This window comes from Mesoplodon bidens (assembly GCF_964165515.1).
Source record: "Mesoplodon bidens genome assembly, chromosome: 6".
Taxonomy (NCBI): domain Eukaryota; kingdom Metazoa; phylum Chordata; class Mammalia; order Artiodactyla; family Ziphiidae; genus Mesoplodon; species Mesoplodon bidens.
The window spans coordinates 70,404,552-70,416,787 of NC_138162.1; the positions used below are offsets into that span (position 1 = coordinate 70,404,552).

At 41.9% G+C, this 12,236-nt stretch overlaps 1 protein-coding gene across 1 annotated transcript; it reads left to right on the plus strand.

Annotated features, from left to right (window-relative positions):
• The first annotated feature begins 2,497 nt into the window (after positions 1-2,497).
• Positions 2,498-3,944, plus strand: DMAC1 (distal membrane arm assembly component 1). Its single transcript, XM_081237533.1, has 2 exons — positions 2,498-2,808; positions 3,663-3,944. Exons 1-2 carry the CDS (start codon positions 2,535-2,537, stop codon positions 3,725-3,727), a joined length of 339 nt encoding a protein of 112 aa, XP_081093659.1. The 5' UTR covers positions 2,498-2,534; the 3' UTR covers positions 3,728-3,944.
• Positions 3,945-12,236: the final 8,292 nt, after the last annotated feature.

Below are 12,236 nucleotides of genomic sequence, written 5' to 3' on the forward strand. Positions count from 1 at the left end.
CAACCTTTTCCTCCTATGTCCTTCCCCCAAAATGCACACTTCTTCCTCTAATTACAATTTTGCTTGCTTTCACTGGCCTCTACCCTTATCCTCAGACCCTACTGTTTCATTTATCTTAAGAGGTATCAGTGTTTCCAATAATTTTCCAATCAAAATTATATAAGTACATCTCAATTTCAATTTGCACTTTGTGCAGTTCTAGAACTTGGACTCCATAGAAGCCACTGAGAGTTTTGGAGGCATATCACAATAGCACAAAAAGGTTAAAATCATTCATTTGAGGCAATCATAAGAGAACAAACACATCTTTTGGAAGGTACTTTAAAAAAAACAGTGGTTAAAATAAAATCTTGCCTGTTATTGGCAAAAAGTATTGTAGCCCATTCTAATAATATTTGTTTAGAGAATTAAAGATCTCATCTCCTGACATTCTTAGCTGTTGCAATCACACTAAAGAAGGTAAGCTTTTAGATAAAATATAAATTAGTAAAGTCACATACCTAACAACCATGATATCCATGGAGATACACAATCCCATCTATTGGGATATGAGAAAATATTAAAATTTCCATTTCTATTATTTAATCTTATCCTTATAATACTGTATAAAGTAGTATATTAATATATAATTTATAAATAATAAATAGGCATGCATAAATTCTATTGCAGGCTCAGTCTTTTTTATCCATAGAGTGTAATCAAAATGTTTGGTAACCATTGCCAAATGATGATTTCTTCCTCACATATATAAGAAGAAATCAAATGCACTATAGAATATTTTATCTGAGCACAGCAAGAAGCAGCAGCCAAAAACTATGAATTTCTAAGCGAAATACTGTTGAATTCATTTGGTATAGCACTTAGCATAATGTTATCTAAAGAGAGGTTACTAATACATAATAGAATTTTGAAGTTAGATATCACCTATTTCAAATCTCATTTCAAACATGAGGTAACATTCTCTGTGTCATATGGCTGACTCGTAGTGACAGAGCTAGGTACAGATCACAAATTTCCCAAATGTTTGTCTTTCTACTACACAACACATGGAGATATAGATTTATTTATTTATTTAGGGAAAAGGGGATGGTCTTAGAAATTAAGCAGCAGGCAATCTAGTATTCTCACTACTTTATTTTCTCCTATTTAACCATATCTTTATTTTTGTCTTCTTTTTAGTCTTCGCAAAACCACATCCCCGTTTTAGAAAGGTGAAGAGTGTATTTCTTTTTATCATGTTAATTTTTTAAGCCATTCTAAAGGAGAAAAGTTCAAACCTGAAATTAATCCTACTTTCGCCCATCTCCTCTAACAGAAACAACCTCTGAATTCTAAATGCCTTTGTTCTTACCAATAATCCTCTGAGAACAACCCAGCACAAGAAACATATGCCCAACCCTACCCGAAAGAAAGGAAAGGTGGGATGAAAAATGCTACAGAGAAATTAAAAATGTTTATGCAGGTAATTCAAACCCTTTTTTTTTTTTTTTGTGGTACTTGGGCCTCTCATGGCTGTGGCCTCTCCCGTTGCGGAGCACAGGCTCCGGACGTGCAGGCTCAGCGGCCATGGCTCACGGGCCTAGCTGCTCCGCGGCATGTGGGATCTTCCCAGACCGGGGCATGAACCCGTGTCCCCTGCATCGGCAGGCGGACTCTCAACCACTGCGCCACCAGGGAAGCCCTCTAGGTTTTTTTTTTTTTTTTTTTTCGGTACGCGGGCCTTTCACTGTCGTGGCCTCTGCCGTTGCGGAGCACAGGCTCCGGACGCGCAGGCTCAGCGGCCATGGCTCACGGGCCTAGCCGCTCCGCAGTATGTGGGCTTCCCGGACCGGGGCACGAACCCGTGTCCCCTGCATCGGCAGGTGGACTCTCAACCACTGCGCCACCAGGGAAGCCCTCAAACCCATTTTTAATACCTTATATTTGTGTAGTCCCTTCACATTATGTACAGGTAGCGTTTAAGAAATTTGCTTCTATCTTCACACAGACATTGGGTCTACTATGGCTATGTCACCTAACCAGTTTTGTCATGTAGTGGGAAACTGATACCGTGTTGGGTCGGGAATAGCAAACGGCAAAATGCAGATAATCGCTTAGCAAAGTGTCTAGCATACAGTCAGGCACAAAGTACTTAACTCTTTTTAAGTCAAACACCTCCAACCTTTTTAAGTCAAACACACCGACAGGTGAAGTGACATGCCCGAGGTCTCACCTTTCCTGTTAGACAGGACACTTAGAAACCCAGACTTTTCTTCTAAGGAGACTGCGAGTTGGGACATTTAGGGAGTTGGCTAAATTCTTAAAAGGACTGGGAGGGAAAAAAAACTGGCCTCCGTCACGGCCAAGGTTTTCACCACAGAACACCCGTACAGCAGTCCACCTCCGTCTTTTCCCTCCACCGAGGCAGGCAAGAACTACATTTCCCAGCGGCCCTCGGGCTGCTTCCGGTGCAGCGCGCCAGCGTTCTGTTTCCGGGCACGTCTTTTACGTCAGTTCGTGGGAAGGTTCCTACGGCTGAGACGGAGGTCCTAATCATGGGTTCTTTCGTTTCTCAGCCACTTGAGCCGGTCAAGGACATTGCGCCTCCTGAGGTCGCCTCCTCCGCCAACCCCGTGCCCGTCATTGCACCCGGAGCGCCGACCCCTCCAGCAGAAGCCCCTCTGTTTAATAACTGCTGGAGCTGTCGCGTGCTCTCCGGGTCCGGGCTGATAGGGGCGGGCGGGTACGTGTACTGGGTGGCACGGAAGCCCATGAAGCTGGGATACCCCCCGGGTCCAGGGACTATTGCGCAGATGGTCTTCGGCATCAGTGAGAGTTCGGGGCACTACCCTTGGGCTGGGGGAAGAGGGAGGAGAGGGGCGCAGCCACGTGGGCGGGGGCGGGGCACCTGGGTTGGTCACGTGGCAGCAGGCGCTTACCCCCTACCCTCTAAAATGGGGGTGGGGAGAAAAAGTTGTTGGGAAGCTTTTCTTTCTTTCTTTTTTCTTAAATCACAGTATTTTTTTTATTAGAACTCTTACTAGCTTCAATCTTTTTAATCCTACCAAAAGCTATTAAAGGTGGGTATGAATATAGTAGTCCTATTTTCCTGCACAGAGAGTTCGAAGTCAGACACCCAGGTTATGACACAACTAGCCTTTGATTCCCAGGCTTATCTGTTACCAAAACCCATGCTTCTAATCTAGATTGTGAAGAAGGCCTGAGTGAGGGCACTTGACCTTGGTTTAAGAACTTTCGCTTTGAAGGCAGATTGTAGACATGAGTTCAAAGCCCACATACTAAGGTCTACCATTGGGTACTGTAGCCCACAGTTCTTATTTATAACAATACTATGTGATTGTCAAGCTGTCTTCCTGTAAAATGTAGTGATTTTTTAAGCTCTTCAGACCAACTGAGTGAATAGAATTTTAAATTTTCGTATCTCTTACCTTCTTAATTAGATTACCCAGATCAATTCCCTTTCAGTAACTTTCTTGCTTTGGGGAAGTAACAGAATTTTTTTTTCTCTCAACTTTCCTGAGCTTCACTTTTCTGTAAGATAGAAAGAATGGTAATTGTATCTTCAAGGAGTATTGTGAGGGTTAAATAAGTTGATATATATGAAAGCACCTGGTAAATTGAAGTACAACATAAAGAATAAAGTACTGTTGTTTTTTCCCTAGGCATTGCTTGCTGGGGTGTAGTCATCCTGTCAGACCCCAAAGGGAAGGCCTACCGCGCTGGTTGAAGTACCACCATTGAATGTGTCATCTCTTGGCATCCCCATGACACACAGAGCAAGCATGGGGCGTATGGATGTTCTGGACAGACGCATGGACATTGGCAGACTTCAGTCCTGCAGATACTATAAGACTGAAGAGACAAACATAGGTTGTCGTTCATTGGCCATGAGTGTTTGTGGCCTTCGCAGGTTCCACAGGGACCAATAAATTCCTCACAGAAGAGGTTCTTTGTGTTATTTGAGGAAGGAGGGTATAATTTTTTAAAAATACAGAGGCAATGATAAACCAAATGAGAAAGTGAGCTAAAGTTATTTTAAATAGTTCTTTCTACTTCTCCTATGGTTGGGTCAACACCTACTATCCACCTCCTACTGGATAGGCATCATGCAATGGGCAGAAGTACATAAAACATTTATCTGTGCACTGCTTATACTTCCCAAGGCACTGTCAGATCCACGACCTTGTGAGAGTTTCCCAGCCACTCTGAGGAGGTTATTTCATTGGTGGTAAGTGAACCTTAAAAAACAGTCCTAGTGATTTGCCCAGGGTCATTCAGCAAGTCAGTGATAGAGTTAGGACTTGTTCTTGTCCAGTTGTTCTTGCCTTTCAGAACTAGGATTGTTCCAGAGAGGCAAGAATTACCTTTATGAAACAATTAGATAATCATAAAAATCAGCATAAAATAAAAAGCTCAAGTACCAAAATATCTGAGAGAAATTCAAAGTCTTTGTGCTTTGTGTGGGGGGGTGAGAGGGGGGTGGGGGTGGGTTTGGTTCTTTTTCCACAAGCACAGTAAAGGTTTCTATGATGAAATTGAGTTGCTTTTGAGAGAACTTAATATTAGACACTTTCTTTTTAAGATAAGTCTGCTTCCAACCAGTTTTTTAATTTCTGAAATACTATGGCTTCTCTATAAAGTTACATGTCGCTATTTTTCAGAGCAGAAAGGTACTCTTAACTTTAACTGCCAGTCACAACGTGTAAATTTTGAATGATATGTTGAGTAAGTAGAGTACCTTTAGGGCTATTTTTCTAATATTGTAAAGAAGGGCCCAAGTCTTTTAAGCCTCACAAATGACAATAAGTCTCTTGCATTGTCTACACCAGAATTCATGGCATGGATGGTTATATATCTGTGCAGTTGAGAAGACATTGCAACATAAAGTAGACAACAAAGTATTTAAGTGAAATGTACAATTCAGTCATGTGATGTTAGTGAATATAGAAGTTTTAAATCAGAAGGGACCAGAGAGGACCCAAAGCAGGGTACTTCCTTGAGGGCCCATGACACACTAAAATGCTAACGAAGACAAGTTACTACCTGCTTTAAAAGGCAAGCCATTCTATTGATGGACAGCTGAAGTCCTAACATTTTCTTAGTTTAAACCCAAATTACATAACTTGCTGGTCTTGGCTTGACTTACTGGATACATAGAATAACTCAAAACTTATATATTGTAATATAATTGTAACATCTTTCCCAGAATTTGTACTAGTATGAATCTTTAACCAAGTAAGAGCTTTTTCCAAATAAACTTGCCCACTCATCAGATATATTGCCAAAGTATGTTTGGTTCTTCCGAACCTGGAGTCACTTAACTATGTGTGAGCAAAGTATTGTTCTACCATGTCTACAGGCAGTTGGGAATAATGCTGCCCTCCCCCCCAAAAATAGAACTTGTAGTTAAAAGTTGTTTCATTTTTTTCTTTTGAAGTGTATTCCAAAATTTGCTTTGATTTCTGCTGGTGGTTAAGTCAGAGGTCCTAGTTTGTTTTAGGGATGACTTCAGAGAGAAAAGAGACATTGCCTTAGTCCTGCAATGCAGGAAGTGCATTTAGTGCCCCTATTATCTTCCCTTTTTGGGGGGATGAAGTGGGGTGAGCAGGACAAACAGGCTCAAGAATCAAGGGACTATTACTCAGTAATTTAAGAACACCAGCTTAATTATGATTTATGGGCTTTAGAATCTCTTTACAGCATGGAAATGAGAGTTTATCATTACCTGTAGCAAAGAAAGGAGAAAAAAGTACAAAAAAAAATAGGTAATTTGAAATGAACTTAAGAGTTTTCCATGGAACACAGATCAAAACGTGAGTATACGTTCAAATATTGACATTTTTCATGATGTCCAAGATACCTATTAGCACAACCTTTACACAGTAAAAACTTTGATATCTCCAGATGATCAAGAAATCATTACACCATCTCTTGTTGCCTTTGTGTATTGCATTGAGTAATCTAGAATCCGGTGACCAACTAAGAATATATCTGAACATATTAAAAGACCTGAATATAGGTTGATCTTTAGGATCTTGCTGTGTGTTGGGGGAGAGGTAATGGGTCTCTTTTTTTCCTAAGCCAATTGCTGGGCAGCTGTTGCTTGCAGCACTGGTATAGGCCAAATGCAGATCAATCTAAGAAGTTCTGGAGTTTCACCTGACCAGGACCAATTGCAGAGACAGCTGTTGCTGGCAGCCCTAGAGGTTATGCATTTCAGCCATGATTTGTACTTCACCGCCACCCTTAGCTTAGCATTTGCCCCTTGCTCCTTTTTATTACTGGTTTCTCAGCCTGGCTGTGTCTGAATTAGGGGCCTCTTGAATGATGCCACTTGATTTGACAATGTGAAATATATTGCTCCTGAATTAAATATATGTTCAGGGCAAGCATATGTTCAAGTACCCCCTCAAACCAGGCTTGACCTCAACTGATTTGTTGCCAGGACTACATTGATCAAACTGACACTTCTCAAATCTTGAAGTGAGGAATAGCAAGCAATTTTGAGTTGAAAAGCGCGCGCGCGCGTGCGTGTGTGACAGATAAATCCTTGCCTTGACCCAAAGATTATTTAGGTGTTATGAGCAAAGAGTCAGAGGTGAAAGACCTATAATTATACATCATTCAGAGGTATCCTGAGAGCATGGAGAAAAAAATATGTCACTCTAAATGCATGTCTCTTAGCCTTTGAGATAATTCAGCAACTTGTCATTCAAAGGTAAATGGAATGTAGAGAAATAGCCAAAAGGGCAAATGTTAAATGCAGCAATGCTACTAAAAACCACTGCTCAGTCCTGTGACTAAACTTGAATATGCTTCAGGAGTGTGGTAGATAGGATTCTTAAAATGGTCCCCCCCCAAGGTTCCCAACCCCTGGGTGAAAATATACCTTCTCCCAGTTATTCAAACACCATTCTAGGTGCTGCTGTGAAGGAAATTTGCAGATGTAATTAAGGTCCCAGGTCAGTTGATCTTAAGGAGATTATCTACTACATGGGCTAATCACATGAGCCCATTAAATCTCAGTCCAGAGGTCAGAGACTTGAAAAGCCAGATTCCTCCAAAGCAGGAGGGGGAGTCAGTGCATGGGAAGTGCTTTGGAGGCTGGAAGAAAGCAAACATCTACACTGAGAATTTCCTGTGGGGGCCACATGACAAGGAATGGCAGGCAGCCTGGAGTGCTGAGTGATCACCAGCCAACAACTCAAAGGGAAACGTTCTGCAAGTGGAAGGAGATGAATTCTGCCAACCACCTGTGAGCTTAGAAGAGGGCCTGTGAAAACCAAGAACCACAGCCCCGGCCAACACCTTGGTTTCAGCCCAGTGAGACCCTAAGCAAAGTATCTATGCTGTGAAACTGGAGCTAATAAATTTGGGTTGTTTTAAGTTGTCAAGTTTGTGGTAATTTGTTACACAGCATAGGCAATGAATACAAGGAATCAGAAGTGTTTTGAGGTATCATAGTCATAGCAGAACAGAGCAGAACCCTGTGGCCCCCTCCCCCCAAGTACAAAGGCCCCTCTATGTCCCCTGCCTCTTGTGTGTAGGAAAGCTGAAGTCTCCCAGGCCTCCCAGAGTCACAAAAGAGCACGCTCAAGCAGTTAATGATTAGGACAATAGAGTAATAGACTCAGTGTCTGATGAAAGAATGGGATTAACACTACTGCTCATAATAATATATATCTTTGTGGGCATTAGAATAATTGTAGCTTGGTCTCCCCATATATGTAAGCAAGCAACTAAAATTGTCAGCAAAGAGATGCTGCAGACCCATGTCGAGATCTTCCACTCTGAAAATACAACACCCTATGTCAGCGTGAAGAAGTTACAGAAGATGGACCTTCACCCCTAATCTCATAGAAATGGAATGATGTCTGACAAGTGCGGATTTGTAAGCAGCTCTTTTGCCCCTTTCCTGTAGTCTATTTCTATTCCCCATAAACCTTAATTATAAAAAGGAGATCACTAGGTAACATTTAACCTAACTCCTGACTTCTCCTCTACTGAATGTACACAATGCCCTGCTTGACCTGTTGATTCCTTTCCTGGATTAAAAGGAGTAAGAACGAAAGATTAAGTAGTTAAAGAATGGCTGATTCTCTACCCCTAGATTCCCCCTTAGCAAATTTGCAGGCCAACCAAGCAGGCAAGACAGGTCTGCACGCAATGGAAAAATGAAGAATCTGATCTCCTACTCTGATGATTAACTGAGGTTGTTTCCCCTTTTTCCCTTTGAAAATTGTCATGGCTGAACAGAATCTTTGGAGTTGGTCTCCAGACATGAGTCCACCTCCTCCCCAAATTGCCAGCTTTTCTGATTAAAGCACCTTTCCTTTCTACTGACACTTGCCCCTCGGTTATTGGCTTTTGAGCGGCGAGCAGCTGAACCTGAGTTTGGTAACAAGAGTAGGCGGCATGCCAGACCAAATACACATCCCCATTCTGGGTACTCAGGAAGTAGCAAGAAGGGACCATCTGAATAGCATTTCTCTTTGTATTGTTAGTAATGGTCTTCACTTGTCCTTTTACTGGTGGTTTTCTTGGATAGTTCATACTTACCGTTTTCTAGTAAAATTGTTCCACTGTTAAATATTAAAAAAATTACAGCACCCTTTTTATGTGCCAAGCATTATGCTAACTAAATGCTTTGCAGGAATTGTTTACTCCCCTCAGCAACCCTGTTTTACAGATGAGAAGATTGAGGCCTGGAGCAGGTAAGAATTTCCCCAAAGCCTCAAGTGATGAACCAGTAGTAGCTTGGCTAAGAGCAGTAACTGGGAATTGGGAATTCATTTTGTTACAGTCGTTTTCTTATCATCCATTCTCAAAATGTTCAGTTATCAAAATTAGAAATTTTAAATTCTGATTTTCTGTCTTTTTCCTTGTTATTCCTTAGTTTAACGTGTATCATTAATCACTTGGTTTCCTCTTCTTTATAATTGAGGATATATCGCTTATCACTCTGACAAGCAATTTATATGATAATCCAGGACAAGAAATTCTTCTCATCTCTTTAAGCAGGCTCATACCCTTGCCTGACTTTACCCCAATTTCTCTACTGATCTTGGACCATTCTCCTGAACCTCAGACTCTATTTCCCAGGAACAGTAGAGCATCCTAACTGTCTTTGTAGAGACACCAGAATCCCAACTTGTCCCAAATGAACTTATCTCCCACCTACCTGTGCTCCTCTATTTCCTATCTCCAATCATAGCGTTTCCATCTAGTCAGCTGGAAAGCTAGAAAATGTGGAATTATCTATGACTCTCTTTATTGTCATTCTTTACCTCCGATCTGTTCACAAGTCCTGGTTATTTTAACCCTTTACTGCTCTTTCCTATCCATTCCCATTGCTATTGTTTTGGATCAGCTATCATCAGTTCTCATGTAGATCACCAAAACAGATTCTTAATTTCTCCCTGCTTCCAAGAAATCCCTCTCATATGCCCTCCACACTATAGCCAGAGTAATCTTACAACATGTCCCAGCTTAAAACCCTTCGGTATCTCTGCTGCACACAAAATGAACTCCAGACTACTTGGCAGGGTATGGAATGCCTTTCATTATTTCACCCACCATAACTTTCCATCTGTATCTTTTTCCACTCCCTGACTTCTGTTCCACACCACCCCCCTCCATGTTCCTGCCACTCTTAGCCAGCTCCTCCTAAAAATGCCATTCTCCATGCCCTTGCATGTGCTCTTCTGTCAGCCTATAATATTCCTTTTGCCTGGAGAAATCCTGCTTATCCTTCAAAGCCCAGCCCAAATATCACCTCTCTGGTAAAGCCTTCCCTGAGAAGTCCCCATGTCATTACTTTTAGGGCTATGCAACAATTACACTTTCTATAGACTTCTATCACTGCATTTAAAAGATTGCTCAGTAATTATTTATGCATCTCTCCCTTCCCACCAATTGTGAACTCCTCAGGAGTTCACAGTCGTGCTTTTTTCATCTTCATGTTTCCTGTCCCCAGCCACAGCAGCAAACATGCCAGGCACTTGGTTGGTGTTCAATAAATATTTGATGAGTAAGTGAATAAAGGGCTGAACAAATTAGTAAAGAAAGAAAAATATTTGTTTTATTTGACAACTTTAGTGTATTTCAGTGATTCTTATCTCAGGTATCTTATCTCAGGCCCAGCAGCACCAGCATTATCTGAGAACTCATTAGAAATGCAAATCCTTAACCCCATGCCAGACCTACTACTGAATCAGGAGCCCTGGAGTTGAAGCCCACCAGTCTGCATTTTAACAAGCTCTCTGGGTGATTCAAATGAATGCTTACATTTGAGAACCAGTGGTGTAACTGAACCTGTCTGACGTGTGTAGAACAGATCTCAGCTGTGAAGTAGTGGAAAGAACATCTGGATATCTGGGTCATAAGACTCAGGTTCTAAATTCAGTTCTGCCATCAGCTCCTACTATGCTCTTGAGGAAGTCACTTAACCTTTTAGAACATAAATGTTACCCTCCATAAATTCAGAAGATCAGACTAGGTAATTTCTAAATTCTCTTTTAGCACTAAGATTCTCTCTTTGCATAAAGAAGGAGATGTATTCTCTGATTCCAAAGGACAGAGATGGTAGTGGAGAACCGAGAGAAAATTGAAATAGCACTCTCTGCAGCGATCCCGTGAAGGTGCCACAGAAGATCAGACCATTGCTCCTGCAAGCTCACTCCCGAGAATCCTGCAGCTGCAAATGCCTGCTGCTTCACAGGAATTTAGCCTCCCCTCACCCTAATTAGTGCATCTGGCCAACCGAACAATTCTACAGGGGAGGGGAGAGGTCCTTCCTAACCCTCTTGTGATCAGATCATGCCCTGAAGCATGAAATGTGATTACCCTCTCCTAGCTTGCATAACTGCCTAGGCAGTCAAAAGAAATATGGGAGGTCAAGGAAGGACTGGGCTTGGCGGTGGTGGTGGTGATGTCTGTGTATGTGTAGTTCCTTTCTATTTCCCAAGAACCCAAATAGGAAAATCCCTCCTTCAGTTTCACCCTGCATAATACTGATTTAGTGATGTGAATTAAATTAAACATGTTGTGCTATGCAGGCTGTGTCTAGAATAACAATGCACTTCAGCAAAGGAAAAGATGCCATCAGTGAGTAGGCAAAGCAGACCAATAAGAAATGCACAAGGCTTCCCTGGTGGCGCAGTCGTTGAGAATCTGCCTGCTAATGCAGGGGACACGGGTTTGAGCCCTGGTCTGGGAAGATCCCACATGTCACGGAGCAACTAGGCCCATGAGCCACAACTACTGAGCCTGCGTGTCTGGAGCCTGTGCTCCGCAACACGAGAGGCCGCGATAGCCAGAGGCCCGCGCACCACGATGAAGAGTGGCCCCCGCTTGCCACAACTAGAGAAAGCCCTCGCACAGAAACGAAGACGCAACACAGCAAAAATGAATAAATTAATTAATAAATTCCTACCCCCAACATCTTCCTTAAAAAAAAAAAAAAGCACATTCTGTCCTGTACCTGGAGGTACAAAATTATATATATATATATATATATATATATATATATATATATGTATGTGTTTTTTAATGGTGTCTACCTATATATGAAGCTGAGTGGACACAATAAAACCCAATAGGTGATTTCATCACTATAATAGCCAACTACAGAAATAGCCATTAAGCCTGGGACTAGGATCCAGCATTGGTGAAAGCCCTAGATTCTGGTCATGTTATCACCAAAATGGTTTCGATAGCTAGAAGAAATCTGGCCTCATTTTCTTCAGGGGAATTACCATTTTCAGGTACCCTGGATGCATTGTATTAAAGTTCAGTCCAATATGTATTTATTAGCCTTTGCTGTATGTCAGGCACTGCTAGGCATGTTAGGAATATTGCAGGGTCCCTGATCAAAAAAGTTGAGAGTCGATTGGGAGAGACAGACATTTTAAAAAGTGACTGTGATATAAGGAAATTTTACACACTGGATACATGAGAGCAAGGAAAAAGGGATATTTTAGATCTTCTTAAACTGGCACAGAAATCAAGTCTGATATGTTACCCAGAGCAAAGCCCAATCGCCAGTAGGACAAACTTTTGACCTGTGTGCCACCCACCAGGAGGATGAATAAAGCAGACACATGTCAAGAAGAAGGGCTACCCACATTCATATCCAGGCATGTCATCAAACAGAACCTCTAAGGGGGCGATTCTCCGAGTTCCTGACTTGGGGTTGCTTTAAGCAGCATGCTGTGCAGCCATGCTTGGAACTGTGT

Coding starts and splice junctions, on each gene's coding strand:
- DMAC1 (XM_081237533.1), top strand. CDS start 2,535: ATGGGTTCTTTCGTTTCTCAGCCACTTGAGCCGGTCAAGGACATTGCG. Junction 2,809..3,662: donor GCAGATGGTCTTCGGCATCA/GTGAGAGTTCGG, acceptor TTTTTTCCCTAG/GCATTGCTTGCTGGGGTGTA.